At 33.5% G+C, this 17,617-nt stretch overlaps 1 protein-coding gene across 1 annotated transcript; it reads right to left on the bottom strand.

Moving 5' to 3' along the window:
• Positions 1-612: 612 nt before the first annotated feature.
• LOC139896369 (protein LONGIFOLIA 1-like) lies at positions 613-3,725 on the bottom strand. Its single transcript, XM_071879002.1, has 4 exons — positions 3,542-3,725; positions 3,162-3,214; positions 1,441-3,046; positions 613-1,337 (listed from the first exon to the last, which is right to left on the bottom strand). Exons 1-4 carry the CDS (start codon positions 3,693-3,695, stop codon positions 613-615), a joined length of 2,538 nt encoding a protein of 845 aa, XP_071735103.1. The 5' UTR covers positions 3,696-3,725.
• Between the last annotated feature and the right edge of the window lie 13,892 nt (positions 3,726-17,617).

The raw sequence follows: 17,617 nt of genomic DNA on the forward strand, positions 1-17,617 counted from the left end.
GAATCAAGAACTAATTACATTTACATTCCATATTAAACGATCTTCATGCAGATCTAATTCTAACATTTGCTATATGAGCGTTTCTATATATCTGAAGAAGAAACAATCTTTTGAATGGCATCCAAACTAATTTAATATGCTGAAGTCAGGGACTAGCCATGTACTAGCTTGTTAGTAATCTCCTTGTGCCATGAAGTTTGCCGGATTTTATATTTTGGGTGTGTCTCATGATTGCAAAATACCCTTTTCTTGGCAAAATTAAGCTTATACACCTATTTGATTTTGACCCTGTGAATATAAGTAGTTAAGTACCAATGTTATATTCGAGTTTGGTTTACAAGATTACCTGCATTAATGTATAGCCAACTTCAAACACCTTTCGCTATGAATCTCATGATAGACAACATCACTAGTGGCCAAACACACCTGTTAATCTTAAAATTTTACAGGTTAAGCCTTGAAACCAAAATTATGTTCCCTATGTGGTTAACTAAGCCTGGAATGCATAGACAGTTTCAGGCAAAGGATATAAACATAAAAACAGTTAGTTTTGTATTATACTTATATGCAGTCAAACGTGCTTTTTCTTTGCACATATATGATTTCACTAATCTAATCTTGCAGATTTGTTACATGACCATTCACCACCTCATTAACCAAATCTTTAAAAATCATACGTTCTATATCTAACACTAGACCGGGAACCTGATAATAATACTCATCCCAATCTTGTGACCTTTTATTCGCATCTGCGTTTATGATGTTTATAACTTCATCATCCTCATCATATATGCATACCTCAGAGTTATTTTGAAGACTCTTAATTTCCGAACACATTTCTTTCATTAGCTTTTTTCCATTCAAAATCTTCCCTTTATGTGGTCCAAAAGGACCTACTGCCACTAATTTCTGGCCAAGAACATCATTCAAGGTATCAAATACCAATTTCCTTCTTAGTTTTGATCTCGTGTTCTTTTTGTTGTATCCATAATTTGTGCACCCTTTGGTCTTCTCCAAAACATGGAACAGCTCGGGGTTAATCAAGCCACCGGTCGGATTAAGCTGGACAATTGTGGTGGCCCGGTCCAGATCTTTTAAACATCCCGAGGCCGTAAGTATATCTTCTATGTATCTGTCATCTTCAGCCTCACTCTCATATGGAGATATCACTGTGTGATTTAAAGCAACACGATCAATGTTGGTATTCAGTAATTCAGTTTGATGAACGAGGTGCTTTACGCCTTTTAGTTTCATGTTATTGAACTCTGAATAGTGATCAGCTAGGTAATCTATCCTAGTTTGATCTTGTGCTTCTTCAAAGTGTAACTTCTCATCGTCTGATATAAACACGATGTAAAAATGTTAATTAGTATATTATATCAGTATATCAATATATAGTTGTATTAATTAAAGATTGAAAATCGAGTCTTGGGAATGTACCACTAAAAGCAAAAGATTTCTTCTTTACAGGAGACGGTGTGTCTTCTGTGTAGAATACATCAAGAACAGAGACAGGACTTGGTTGTTCCGTGGTATGCTTCGTATGGTCAACTGTTGACCTCTCTTGGAATGGGCTAATAACTTCATGGACCCACTCGGTGCTTGTGACTTCTGAATCATGTTGTGAAGCCCGGCTCGAGCTTTCTGATTGGAATGAAACCGTATCACTGACTTGACTTAAATTTCTTGTTTCAGTACTGTCTTGCAATGGATCCGTGGGTTTTGCCTTCGGGTTTCTGGTAGTTGACCCGAATAGAGTTGGTTGCTTACTGGGCTGCTTCTTGGGCCTGCTCGAATCAGGTAACGGGACACGTATACTGTTCTTTGATCTCTGCGTTCTCGGGCTCACGCTTCCAGAATGTTCTGGAAAGATTGAAGTTGACCGTGGTCTACCACTTCTCTTCGTTTCTCTCTGAGTCGCATCTGCATGTTGGACTTTATGAGGACTAATCACATTAACGATCGGGGAAACCGTTTGGTCACTTTTCTGGCTCCGCCTATCATCTATGCTGATATTTTCGAAATGACGCTCTTTGTTCTCTAACCTGCTCTTTGTTTTCTGCATTGCTTCTAGAATCTGCTTAAGAGCCCGGAGATCCTTCCCTGCGGTTTTATATTCATGTTCGGTTAACCGTTTCTCTATCTCACCATAAATAGAACGGGAAACAGCTTCAGTTTTCGCTGGACCTTCCTTACTCTTGAACAGTGACTTCTGTGGGCCCCGACCACCTTCCTGCTTCCATGGAGCCGTTTCCAGGGGTATTCTTGTAATTACATGACTGACTTTGACTCCCCTTTGAGGTGAAACAGACAAACAATCGTGCTTTAGTTTCTCATCTTTTTTTGGTGAATTTGAATTCAAGATGGATTCTTCACGTTTAGCTTTCAAGGTCTGATTATCGTCAGTGGTGGTCGTTAGAGCTTCCAGACCCATCAGTCTTGCCACAACACTTGATGACGTTCTTCTATTACTTATCGGATCATTAGCGGAATTACTGTTATACCCTTGTCTGCTATCAAGTGACAACCTTGGAAGCTCTTTAATCTTCATGTTGGATTTCAACTGATACCGTGATTCACGTCCATCACACGAGAACCGTGACATTTCCTTTGTTTTCTCGGGTCCCCATTGAATTTCTCGAAGCTTAGCAAGGTTTCGATCATTTCGGACGTTTCTTTCAAATGAAACTGGTTTTTGGTGTGGGAATGGTCTTGGGGAATCAATATGCTTCACTGCAGGGCCCACTCGTACTTCTTGTGCCGCTTTTTTAATTGATACCGCACGAGGTTCTCGGGTCATTGAATCCTTGACTACATCCCTGATATCAGGTGATGTCATAAACATTTCTGATTGTTTTCTGGGTATAAATGGAGATGAAGACGGTTCAGAGACGACGCTCTGGCAAGAAGAGGAAACTTCTTTTTGAACTTTTTTGCTACTTTCTAAAGATGACGTGGCGGTTGACGAGCTAGTAGAAGAAAACGAGTTTCTTGGTTTTTCAACTGAAACTCTGTTATCTTTCATGACCACTTTTGGGGCTTTTTCCTGTTAAACGGGTATGGGTCAGTCTTTCTTCAAATGAACTATAGTTTTGTAAATATGTATCTTTTTTAAAAAAAAAAAAAAATTCTCAAAAAGAACACAACTTTACTGTATTTACCTTGACTCGCTCTGATGGATTCCTAAGCTCTTTTTCACCATTGTCACTTTGTCCTACAGTGTGATTGACAATTTGTTAAGACATTGAAAAAGTTTAACATGAGATTTATTATATATGACTTGATTACTGCTTATAGTTGTTCATGTACACTGGTGAAGACATTATTAACATTGTTTTTCACGATAAACTTATTCAAATCTTTAAAGCTTGTGCATTAATCTTATAAACAATAATATCATTAGAATAAGTAATAAGTATGTTATGTTAGAACTTAGAAGCCTGTTATAGCAGTTATATGATTTTTTCTAATTTACACTCACCATATGGCAAAGAATACACATACATGTACAGGCACAAGAAGTAAAATAGTATTGTGATACCTGGAGATGGCCTCTTCTGGTTTTGGCCATGGCGGCGTTGACCAAGAAGGAACCGCCGGTCAAAGATTTGAAAAAGTCCATTCATGCATCCTAATTGCTTCTGTAAGTCTTGTTTATCATCTTTTAAGGTTAGCATAACCTCTTTTGTAGACATTATGCACCACCACAACTGCTTCTTTCTTCTACCTAATTTAAAGATGTTATAGAAAGTTCATTTAAATGATATCTGAGATGCTTTTCTTGACCAGTCTACTATTTTCTTATCTTGGGTTCAAACTAAATTCTATAAAGTTTGTTGCTTTTTTGGTTCTTGAAGGAGAAAGACTGTTAGAGGTGCAGAAAGGGGATTTGGAGGAATATATGGAGGCATTGTTCAAAGATATTTTTGGAAACTGAATTGGGTGTCAAATTTTAAGAATGAGAGGGAAAGTTGCTGTCAAATTTTCATAATAATATTTTAATTTTATATAAGAGTTTGTGGGTCAGATCTGCACTGGCTTTCCACTTATCCATGTGGATAAATAATGTGGGTAGGGTCTCAAATCTGGCTTCTTCATGTGGTGTTTGTCAGGTGAATCAAATTTTAGTAAAATGCATATATGCACTGGCAACTTCATGTTCTAAAGCCCTTTTGTAAACTTTATCCCTTTTACTATCCTGACCATATTAATCCTTGTTCTAACAACAACAATCTTGGTTTGTCATTTTACTCATTCAGTCAAAAAGCTTTAAATTTTCTGGTGGGTTGATACAGTTATTTAACACTACTTCATTAACTATTTACTGAGTCTCCCTTCAGAGTATTTAATGGAGAAGTGCAATGCATGCATCTTTTATTTAATTCCCTTCCCCTTGGGGTACATATTTCCTACCAAAGATTTTACGCAACATAAACTTGTATTATATACAGTACATTATGTTACATTACAAGTTTATACAGGGGTCCAACCCTACCATTTTATGCATCCCATCTTTGAAGTTAAATGCTTATTCAAGTCTCATATGACATTTAATATCTAGTTCCCCTTCCTCCCTTCGATGTTTATTGCTCATCTTTTCATGTTTTCTTTCTTTTTCTTATATCGTCAACTTTGTTTCCTTTTTAGGTTAGCTCTGAGTGAAACATTCATGAATTTAGCCTAATGTTCTTGAAAAATACAATGCATACAAGTTACTACGGAGTACTATACACAACGTCTATAATTTTGTACATTATACTTTAGTAGTAGTAATCTTGAAATGACAAACTGTGTAGTGAATGCTATGCTTTGTGGGGTCTACGTGTGATGTGGGCGGAAATCAAGAACCTCTCTTAGTGGTTAAGTTGGACCAGTACGGCAGTACCTATAGTTTGATTTTGGAATGTGATCAAGTTAGAATAGTACAGCATGTATTGAGAATTTGAGATGTCCTCTTGCTTCAGAATATTTACTTACGAACTTGTACACTAGACTAGAAATGCATTAGGTGCCAAATCCCCCATCTTCTTGAAGCCATACTATAAAAGGATGCATTACATTCATCATGTGCATATAGTACAATGTTTTACATGAGCCTTGAGGTACAAGTGATGCAAGCATTCATGCATTGCATGTATGTACTCCACTTCCTAACATTTTTGTAGTTGAAATGAAGGTACAACTCTCAAATGCATGAGTTACAAGTTAGTAATGGATTAATGTTTTTGTTGTTTAAATGTGTATTATTTTTTTGTTGTAGGCACATGACACCTTCAGAATCCTAACATTTATCCCCTACCATATCACCATGTGCATTAACACGTTTTAAAGTGTTAGTTTTGGTTGTCAAATCATGTATAGGTGTCATGGATGTCGGATTAAGTAAATCATTATATGATATTTAACGTTTAATTTTGGTCATTGATCAAATGCTTCATTGTTTTAACAAACCAACGAATCTTGTGAATCATGATTGATGGTATCATACCACCTAACTATTGGTTGAGTGGTAAAAAGACTCAGTTGATTTTGGGCCTGTATCCTTGAAAAAATAGATGCATGTTTAAATCCTGATGAGAGAGTTTTCTCCAAAGGTTGTGCATGTGTTATCCTTCACTCTGTGCGGGCCAATCAGTTAACCTAAAGCATTCCGGGTATGCTTTGCGCGATGGATGTGAGGAGTTTCTTCCTAACGGGTGCGTGAGTGGCAAATGAGAGGATTCGATGCCAAAAATTGACGTTCTAAAAAAAATGATTGATGGTATCATTATCGTACAATGATAGCATTATCTTACATGTTAAAATCAAATTGTGCATATAAAATAGGAAATGAGACTTGTAACTAATGAATGCTTAAAGTGTGCATTGCTAAATTATATAAGATTTTTCAATGTTTTTAGGTGACGACGTGATCCGTACACTACTAAATATATTTTATGATGATGTATAACACAGGTCTTAAAATATGCTTGTTAGTGTACAAATAAAAATTAATGGTATACGAATTTCAAAAAACAAATTAGAGGAAAAACAAGGTAGTCATTATCGTTAACTAAAAATACAAATTGTGAGTAAATAAATCTAATATAATGTCAATATGTCATGACTTAACTAATTATATTATATTATGTTATTTAACAAATACATATATGGTTAAAAGATGCCACACAAAAGTGGTATATAATACTCTGTATATGTTATTTTCGTTCTTTCATTCTTCTTTCTTTGTTATCGGGAAAAATTAATTGAAAATGCATTGAACTTTCACCAAATTCCTATTGTATGCATTCAACTTTCAGATCTCCTATTGTATGCATTCAACTATCTAATTTATTCTATTGTATGCATTTATCCTGTTATAACAGGTAAACTTTAGGTCACCTCAATTTCATTTCTAAACAAAATTACACCATTAGTCCTTCATATTTATAAGATATTGCATGTTAGTCATTTATGTTTATTTATAATGTTATTGGTCCCCCATATTTGTTCTCTTCTCACCCATCAACCACCCATCATCAACACCTGCGATTATCATCTTGTGATATAAATCAAGATCCGAAACAAAATTTAGTCTCCAAAAAATTGTAGAATCGTCTTGTGATATAAATCAAGATCCAAAATCCCAATAGTACAACTTATAATTTATTATGTTTCATCCATTCATATTTACAGATAACCAAAACACACTCATCGGATGAATTATTATATGAACAGAGATCCAAACCACATATTATAATTTATGATGTAATTTTAGTGCGAACAAGAACATCAAAGATGAAACGATTTCAAGACCAAAGTTCAGATCCGATCTTATTTTGTTTTGTTGAACGATTTCACAACCAAAGTTGAAACCTTGTTCATATCCGATTTAAATACCTAGTTCAGATCTAATTTTGTTTTGTTTTGTTGAAACGATTTCAAGACAAAAGCTGAAACGATTTTGTTGAACGAAGCCAAGTTAAGATCTGAAACGATTTTGTTAATAATCTAGTTCATCTTTTTCTGGGTTTAAGCAGCAAACCAGAGCAAAGAAGAGAAGATTGGGATGCAGAATCGGCATTATTACTGTGGATCTGTATATATCTTTTCAAGAAACCAATATTTTTTTAGTAATTTCGTGGTGGTTTAGTATACAAGGATTAATCATGCGAGAGATTTAGTATATAAGGATTAATCAATCGAATGAGATTAGTGTTCTTCTGGTATGTGACAGCTCGGAAATTTCTGACCAAATTTAAACTTTATCTTTATATTATTCCGACATGATAAGCAAAGTTTGTTAAGTTGAATCTCAAGAAGTGTAAACTGTATTCATACATTCATTTAACCTTGACCAAACTCTGAGGATTCACGAACCATTATAATTGGATTGGAAAATATACGTATATATGTATATTTTTGTAAATATTATATTTTTGTATATATATATATATATATATATATATATATATATATATATATATATATATATATATATAATATTAACTTAGTCATAAAACGTTTTGGATTTAAAATAGTATTATTATAATATATATTGATAAACAACGAGTCACTGATTTATAGAAGCAAATGACCACAATGCTCAATTTTATAAGTTACACTTTTTATAAGGTAATTTATTGATGAGTAAGTCAAATTATTAATAAGGGTACACATCGCGTAACGTAAAAGGCTAGTTTTCTAAACGTACGAAAGTGCGTTAGAAAAACCGAAAGTGGTGCATGAGTCGAGTATCAACGTACGAGTCAACGGACCTAAAATTACAAGTCAACTATGTACATGAATATAATATAATATATATATATAATTAATATAAATTATATATATATAATAATATGTCGACAAACAAGAAAACAAAAAAATTGTGAGCTGGATTTTGGGGCCATGCGACCGCATGAGAAATAGGCATAAAACCCATGCGATCGCATGGCAGTCAGAATTCAGAAACATTCTATAAATTGGCCAGTTTGCTCACACACACACATATATTAATATCTATATTACTCCGTATTATATTTTATATTATTATTTATATTTATTATTTATATTATTATTATTATTAAGATTAATATTATTATTAATCTTATAGTTAGGAGTATTATTATTAATATTATTATACATAAAATACTACGACGAGGTCATGAGCGAATTATTTTCAAACAAGCCTTCCGAGCGGGATAGAGCTAGGGAAACTATGGATTATAACTATGTACGTTATGGGTAATGTTCGTGAGTATTTTTCGCAAGTCAAGCTAGTATTTATCATCTCCGTTGCGTCTACGTACTTTTCTGCAATATTGAATCACAATATTGATACGTAAGCATTTATATCTTATCTTTTATATATTAATAGTGTATCCATGTCCAGTGCTCGAGTATATATGTTTATGCATGCATGTATGCTTTAATTTTGTCGTTAGATAGTTTATGATGAATCACGAATTTGATAAATATATTATTGATAAAAGGTATATGATATACATGTCATTGAAAAGTTGTCGAAAAATTAATAACTTTTCATTTAGAAATCGTATGTTTTCGATGAACGGATTAAAAGTTATGGTCAACTGAATTATAATTAACATTAATTGAAATTGCTTTTGAATCTGTAATTGATATTTAAACAACTTGTTTATAAGATTGATAAATTGGATTTTCAAATATTACTAATCGAGTAAATGAATTTCTATATAAGGCACGTCTCGTCTTGTTGAACAATTGTCAAAGTTGACTGTCTTATCATGTTTTAAAGCTTTATAAACACTATAATCTGATTTTTCAAGTATTGGAAAACTATATGAAAATCATGTTCGATTGACATGATAATTCAAATATAATATAGCCCCTGAAATAAATAATATTTTGAGTTTGATAAACTATAAATTCGTTCAAATTATCAAGAATTATACTATGTTAATAAACATGTATAGATTTAAAGATCATATTGGGTCAGGTTGACTTTTGAGATGACTTTTGTTAAACTTCTGCATGTCGGTCTCGAGCATTAGGATTGTGATACACTATGACCCAACCTAGTTTATTAGACATGTATTGACCAACATATGTTCTCTAGGTTGAGATCTACGGTTAATCTTGCATTCCGAGTTACGGTCACTTTTTGATGAATGACCTTATGTGCTGCTAAGGTGAGTTTCATTTGCTCCCCTTTTAAATGCTTTTGCAATCTATATTTTTGGGCTGAGAATACATGCACTTTATTTTAAACAATGGACACAAGTACATACTAAATTCTATACTGAGTTTGAACCGAAAATCCCTTAGCTTTGGTAACTAGTAACTGCCGGTTATAAGAACTGGTGGGCGCGAGTAGTAGTATACGGATCCATAGGGCTTGATATCCCCGTCCTAGCTAGAGCACTAGCCTTTTAACGGACGTATGCTATTTGAGAAGCGTACACGTTGGTTTGCGTGTATTATTAAGATGATTATACAAAGGGTACAAATTATATATACGTTAAGTTTAGTTACCAGGGTACTCAATTTCGTAGAATATTTTGATAAACGTTTCTGGATGGAACAACTGAAATCTTGTGATCCACCTTTATATACAGATTATGCGCAAGATTAAAACTATGAACTCACCAACCTTTGTGTTGACACTTTTAAACATGTTTATTCTCAGGTTTCTAGAAGTCTTCCGCTGTTTGCTTATACGTTATACAAGCTATGTGCATGGAGTCATAGATGCTTTATTCAAGAAAACTTTGCATTCACAAAATCATCACCATGTATCTTATTTTGACTGCATTGTCAACAGATGTAGTATTATAAACTATTATATACGGTGATTGTCTATACATAGAAATCAATAGACGTCGAAAACCTTGGATTTATATATTCATTTATGGTGTGCCTTTTCAAAAGAATGCAATGTTTACAAAACGTATCATATAGAGGTCAAAACCTCACTATGAAATCAATGAATGATGTATTCGTCCAAAGGGATTTGGAAGGATCGTCACAGTTGGTATCAGAGCTTGAGGCCATAGGAAACCAGAATTTGCATTAGTGTGTTTAACTGGTAATTGTTAGGATGAATTAGTGAGTCTGGACTATGACCGTATTTGTTTTTACCGAGTTTTTCTTATCATTTCTTGTCAGAAATTACATGCTTATCATTCCTAAGTCTAGACACGTCTTACTGCATTTAGTACACATTTAGTACATAGATAGTGTACCGACAAAATTCATATCTTAGCATATCTGTTACTGTAACTTTTCCTTACATCTTCCGAAAATTTCTCCGTAATTTACGGGATTTTGGTATTATATATACATATGTAAATTATGTATTTAAGAGTACCAATCTAAATTCTATAATCTATTTCATATCATAAATTATCTCTCTAATTATACAAGATGGATCCCGTATCTAGTTCAAATTCCTTAAACTCCGACAGCTATTCCGATATGGATATTCACCTGAACTCCGAAGACAGTGTAACCGGAATGGATCAACCAATTAGCCATCATCTATTCTGGATGAATTGGGGATGGGTTCATAGTCTACTTAATCATTGGAGACAAGAAGAAGGCGATCCCTTCCATCCACCACATTGCCCTCTTGGCGAAGAACCTGAAGCACTTACAGGCGAACATGTTCGTAATACCATTTTCTCTCTCATTTCTGGAGTATCTCATCATGATTATATAGTATCTCACATTCTAGATCTCATTCATCCACTCGTCCGAACCGACAATCATCCCAGTGTAATAGAAGAAGTCAACGAGCTTCGCGCTCAGGTAGTGGCTTTGGAGAATATGGTGCAAAGGTTACAAGCACCAGTAGCAGCACCGACAGTAACAGTACCACCATCAGCAACACCAACAGTACCATCACCACCACCAACAACAACATCCACATCCCACACTTCAATATCACAATTTGTACCTTGAGCATCAACGCCATACTCACCATAGATACCAAGGAGTACCAACAACAATAACCGATGAAGTATTGATTCATAACTTCATTGGAGAAATATTCTGCGGCGATTATGTAATATCTAAAATCTTAGAAATTATCTATTCCAGCCATAACCGTAAATCAGATGAGTGGACCGAAACGATAGAAGGAAGTGTAGAAACCCTAAACGGAATGGTGCACGATTTACAAGCTAGACTTGTTTTACCAGCAGCATCAACAGTACCGTCAGTATCACCAACACCGGAAAAACCTGTAGCACTACAAGTTCCGCCAATTCCATAAGCACCAACATCATCACAAATCAACAACGCGTATATTGTATCAACGGGTTATGAAGTATTTACTCATTTGCCCTGAAGAAATTATATGTATATTTAATATATATGAATTTTGAAATAAAAATAAATCTTTTCGTACTAAGCTATTACGTGTGAATCTTAACTACTCGGTTAGTTCATGTTATTAATATGCTATGATGTACATCCTTCGTTAATTACTTAAACAATCGTTAACTATAATCTCTGCTTCGACTTAATAGATTCCATTTCATAATAAATCAAGTGTATTATTCAAATACATGTTTGATTTTACACTTTCATTTTTGATGTACTCAAAACTTTCTAGAAAACATCATTCGTACCTTGCGAAGTTAGCAAGAGTTCCATAAGCACCAACATGATTCACTGAGGAAATATCAATAAAACTGAATAACAAAGTATTGATTACATTAGTGAAATACTACGCGAAGATTATTAAATCTTTAATGTTTTAGAGATTATTCATTTATAGTTCCAGCTGAAAATCAAATGAGCTTAATATGATATTAACTCATTAAATCTGTATTACATTTGAAGGAAATATACATACTAATATTTTCATAAAAATTGTAATAAAATTCTCTTGTACAAAATATTATTTGTGAAATTTTTAACGGGTAGGTAATACCCAAAAGATATATAAATTCACAAATAATATGTTACATTCTTCGATTCTGATTCAACAAATCATCAACTATACTCACTACTTTCACAACGATATACATTCTTTCCTAGAAATCAAAACAACCATTCGCATTCAAATTAGTTTACATATTCTGATTTTGAAAAATCAGAATCCAAGCCAAGATTTAACAGAAAACATCTGATGTGCGAGCGGAGGGATACGAAATACTATTATTTTTATTGCGAAATATTATACAAGTTTTATTATTTTATTTACAGATGGGATATACCTAAACCTTGCTACAACACTATAGGCAGTGTACCTAATCGTAGAGTAGTATAGTTTTTAGTAAGTACGGTTCGTTCCACAGGGAGCGGGCTTATTGTACACTATATTTTAATTAACTATATTTGTACAAAATATTTATAATTATATATAATAATATATAAAAGGGGGTTTACCGTTTAATGACCGGTTTGTCGATTTTAAAACTTTAGTCGCAGTTAAAACCTAATGTAAAATATTAAATAAATAAAAGACTTAATTTAAAGCGTAAAATAAATAACGATAATGAAATTGCAATAAATAAAAGTGCGATGAAATAAAATTGCGATAATTAAAAATGTGATAATTAGAAGTGCAATTAAATATGAAAATAAAGGAATTATGCTTATTTAAACTTCCGTAATCATGATGTTTGACGTGTTGATTTTATTTTATTCCCATGGGTTAATTGTTCTTTGTCCTGGATTATTCAATATGTCCGTCTGGTTTTTGTCCATAACAGTCCATCAGTCATAAATATAAAGTGCGAGTGTCCTCGTCAAATTATCCTTATACCTGAAGTCAAATATTCCAACTAATTGAGGACTTAAACTGTAACAAGGTCTTAATGCTTTGTTTAATAATTACACCAGGATATCGACTGAGTGTAACCCAAGGTTTTAATACTTTGTTATCAATTATGCCAAGTGTCCTTGTACATAATTTCACCCCTGTTTTAATAATTCTAGTGACTATTAATTCATTCCCGTGTCCGGTTAAATGAACGATTATTCATACATATAAATATCCCGCCCATCGTGTCCGATTTGAGTGTATATGGTTATTTATAGGTACGTCCAATTGTAAATCTTTATATTAAAATTAACAAACTATCATTTAGTTAAACAAATATAAAGCCCATTAATAGCCCATAGTCTAATTTCCACAAGTGTCGTTCTTTTGTCCAAACCCAAATTATGGTACAAAGCCCAATTACCTAATTTTAATATTTTTAGCCCAACATCATGATTACTTCGTCTTAAATAAGCATAATAATAACTGAAGTACGAGACATCAATTTAAAAAAGAGAACATAGCTTACATTGATTATTTATCGCGTAGGGTTGCACGGACAGAGCTTCGACTTTAAAACCCGTAAAATAACCTTTACATAACCCAAACTAATCTAATATAAAACTACCCTATACTATAATATATATATATATATATATATATATATATATATATATATATATATATATATATATATATATATATATTTATTATTATTAGAGGAGTATTATTATTATTATATATGTTTTTTACTCGTCGAATTCGTTGGTTATTTATAGATGTGGCCAGGATTTTGGCCCCATGCGATCGCATGGCTTTTTGCCTTCCAGGCCATGCGATCGCATGGCCAGCTGGATCCAGCCACATTTGCTTGTTTTCTTCTTTGTCGACATAATATATAAATATATATAATATATATATAATTTATATAATTATATATATATTATATTATATTCTTGTGCATAGTAGACTCATAATTTTTGGTCCGTTGCGTCGCGCGTTGATAGTTGGCTCAGGTCCCAGTTTCGGATTTTTGAACGTCCTTTCGTATAATTTAATATCTTGTACTTTGCGTTCCGCAACTTGTACTTTTGTCATTTTTAGACGTTTCTCATCAATAAATTGAACCACTTGGATTGTATCTTGTACATTTGAGCTTTTTGATCATTTGCGTCTTCAAATCGTCATTTTCGCCTTTTGTCTTCGCACTTATTTAATATAAATGATTACAACTTAAAATAGGACAATTACAACTAAATAATTTACATATTGGGAGGATATTGCTACTAAATATATGTTCATTTGGAGCACTATCAAATATCCCCACACTTGAACGTTGCTTGTCCTCAAGCAATACAGAACTTGAAATTAAATCACACGAATCACTTCTTTATTCTTCACACTTTATACATTAGTGATTTTGATACGGCGGTATAAACAATGATAGTAACGATGTGGTTTACAGTCCCACATGACTATAAAAATTTAGATCCTTAAGGAAATTGGATCTTTATGAAAACATTTGATCTTTTGAAAATTCATTCTAGCTTTTACTCTAGATAAGTTTTCCGGAATAACCCTTCACCGGTGTTTGCAAAATATTTTTGTGGGTTTTGTGGGTTTCAGATTTTAAAATTTTAGCTCAAAACTTACGGTTTTGTGTCACCCACTTGCTAACCTTGTATTAGGAAAGCAACACGTCCAGTATACTTGCTCCGTATATTACCTTTCGGCAAACTACCGTCCGGTTGTAAAGAAAAGCGTTGAACAAGCAAATGTTAAGGCAATGTCTAATGACATGCATTTGTTCATGGTCTAAAACGTGTCGGATGCAATTACTATCCTTTGTAGGAGCAATAGTAAAGATCATCCTATGATTTTTCGGTCTGGCACAAGGTCCTGTCTCCGACCATGCTATGCAACCACCGTTCTTACGGTTGACACCCGATTTGGTTCAGGTGACCTAATGAATTCCAGGTGAATTCCTAGGATTTTACGTTCAATGGTAATGAACGCATTGAAAATGGGTTTTAAGAAAATAAATCGGTTTGTAATTTTGATCAAAATATTTTCTCGTTCAAGCTCGAGTTTAGATATCATTGAATTCCATGAGTTTGTAATTCTCAATCTTTAAGGTCAATCTCTAGGATTGAGTAATATCAGTCTTAAAAGCTGATTTTTAATCTTTAAGGAGATTATCCTTTCTGGGGATCTGATTCATTAGTCTTATCCAGCTAATTTGCACGGTGTCCTCCCCATTTTACGAGACAGATCCTCTCATGGTTAGGATAAGTCTGACCACTTGGCGACCCTGTTTGATGCTGAGGTCCGTAGATTTCCTGCTGATTTTAGAGATGACTTTTCTAGATTTTTCGTCAACCTACAGCTGGTCTGGACGACAACTTCTTGACCTAAATCAAGAAGCGCGTGTCTTTTTCGGAAGACTTTACTTCCTTTTAATGATGGAATTGATTCATCGTGTAGATCCATCTTTTCTTTCAAAAGTATTACAATAAATCGGGTAAAACAGTTAATTTAGTCCAAAACAAAAGCACCTGCAATAAACTTTACAGAAACATGTGATAGATAGTTTTTAATTGAATAACTTGGTACATTCTCCCCACACTTGGCTTTTTTCATGCGTCTTTTTATATCTTAATAAATAAATTCAAGCGTTTTAGTTGTTTCTCAATTTATGTCATTTCCGAGGTAACAATAATTTCGGCATTAACACCTAGTTTTATCATTCATAAATATGTATAAACATGATTTTTAATTCATTTAGTTGAAATTTTTTCAAATTTTCATAAAATTTAGAAAATAAGCCAAGTATAAACCCGAGAGAATTTATAACCCTTCCCCACACTTGAGATCATGCAATGCCCTCATTTGCATGAAATCAGACTCTAATTATAAATTCATGAGGGTGATTAGTGTAGAAAAGTGATTAATAATACCCAGTTTGTAATTACAAAGGTCGTCGAATGATAGATGGTGCACCTCATCGTTCATTCCTTCTTGTTTTATCACACATATTTTTCTTCAAAAACGGTTGCTTTTCTAAACTGTTTGCTAATTTTTGAAAATGCGTCTTTTACCCTAATCGTGCATTTTTATTAACGAGTTATGCACTAACCCGAACCCCTAATTTAACGTTAAGTGGGGTTAGACTTCCCCACACTTAGCTGACGACATGTGAAGTCGGTAGAATAAGTTCCACGAATTAGAATAGTGAGCCAGTTATTTACATCTCGGGTGGTGTATAATATATCAATGGGTTTAAAGTTTAGAACCACCCGATCGTCACTACTTAATTCTTTTTTTAGTGTAGGTTTTAGTAAATGGAAATGTCTCTTTTCTGGTTCTTGGTCAAATGGATCGATATACACCGACATACTTATTTCTATAGGGTGGACAATTCCTAAAATTTCTTTCCGTTCATTCTCGGGATCAAAGGTTTCACCTCTATTACCCAATTGGGTGAAATCCGAGGTGTCATTATCTATTACAGCTCGTAGTTCATCTTCAGTAGATGACTCGTCTATTGAGAATATTAGATTGGAAGGTTGTGGAATGGTGAATTTCGGGATCGAAGCAAATTCTTCTTTATTAATGGTACTTATCGGTCCCACCACTTTGGTCTCGGGAGTAAAATTTCAACGTTATCGTTTTCCCAAGAGTACCAATTTGTCACCCTTACTTCTTCTTCATTTATTGATTGATTGATGATTTCGTTGGTAGAGGCTAATGTGTCGATATGTTGTGAAATTGGTAAAGTTGAATAAAAAGTATCATCGGGATAATTGGTGATATCGTAGCTCTCGAATTCATCAAAATTCGATGATATGAGATTTTCTTGCACAATACTCCTCAGATCAACAGGTGTGTAATCTGATAGAGTTTCAGCTTGCCGATTTACAAACTCTCTCATTTGTTCATTTTGAGCATCGAGTTCTTCGAGTTTGATTTTCATATAATCTAAAGAATTTTCAGGCACATAATTTTCCTCGTCTTCTGGTTGTTGAGTTTGGATATATTCTTGGGAATAATCCCAATTTGAATTGTATTCTCATAATCATTCCATTCAGGTTCCATGGGTGCATAATTTTCCATAAGAACGTAATAATAACATTCCCATGTTGAGTGATAATCTCCACAGATTTCACAACCAGTTATTGTTTCGTCATTCATGATCCAAGATTGACCGAACGAATTGTCATCAACACTCGGTTGAGTGTATTGATTTCGTATGTCGTAAAGAGTTTCCAAAATATCTTCGAGACTTTTCATAATGCGCTTATTACCAAATTTTAATTATCCTATTAGTTATAAATATAAAAATTATATAAGTTATCAAATTAATAGACTTTTCTGCTTTTGCTCACGTTTCGAATAGCCAATAGATGCAGCAAGGAGCCAGAACCCTTTAAATCGGAAGCTCACAACTCAGCCACTAACAAATCCAACTATTACTACGAAGCAGAAAATTTGGATGTCTATCAATTTAATCGCTTAAAATAATTTTTTGTTTTGAATTATTAGAGAAGAAATAGAGAAAATTCTAAGTCCTAAAAACTAGAATGGCGAGAAATAAGAAAGAAAAAGAGCGCGTCAAAAAATGTTGACAAATAAAAATAAGAAAATAGCGCGTCGTAACTTAAAAGTCTAAAAATTAAATCTAAAAAGTTACGCCTAAAGGTATTAAAGCTTAAAGGAATTCTATATCCAAAACGGAAATAACTTAATTAGGCACTAAGATCTAAAAACGGCGTCGCAAAATTCTAAAGCATCTAAATCTTAGTCTAAAGAAAAAGCACTTAAGGGATTTTACGGCAATACCTAAAAATCTAGAAGTAAAAATAACTACGGCAAAAACTAAGTTTAAAA

Source organism: Rutidosis leptorrhynchoides, chromosome 3 (genome assembly GCF_046630445.1).
Source record: "Rutidosis leptorrhynchoides isolate AG116_Rl617_1_P2 chromosome 3, CSIRO_AGI_Rlap_v1, whole genome shotgun sequence".
Classification (NCBI taxonomy): Eukaryota; Viridiplantae; Streptophyta; class Magnoliopsida; order Asterales; family Asteraceae; genus Rutidosis; species Rutidosis leptorrhynchoides.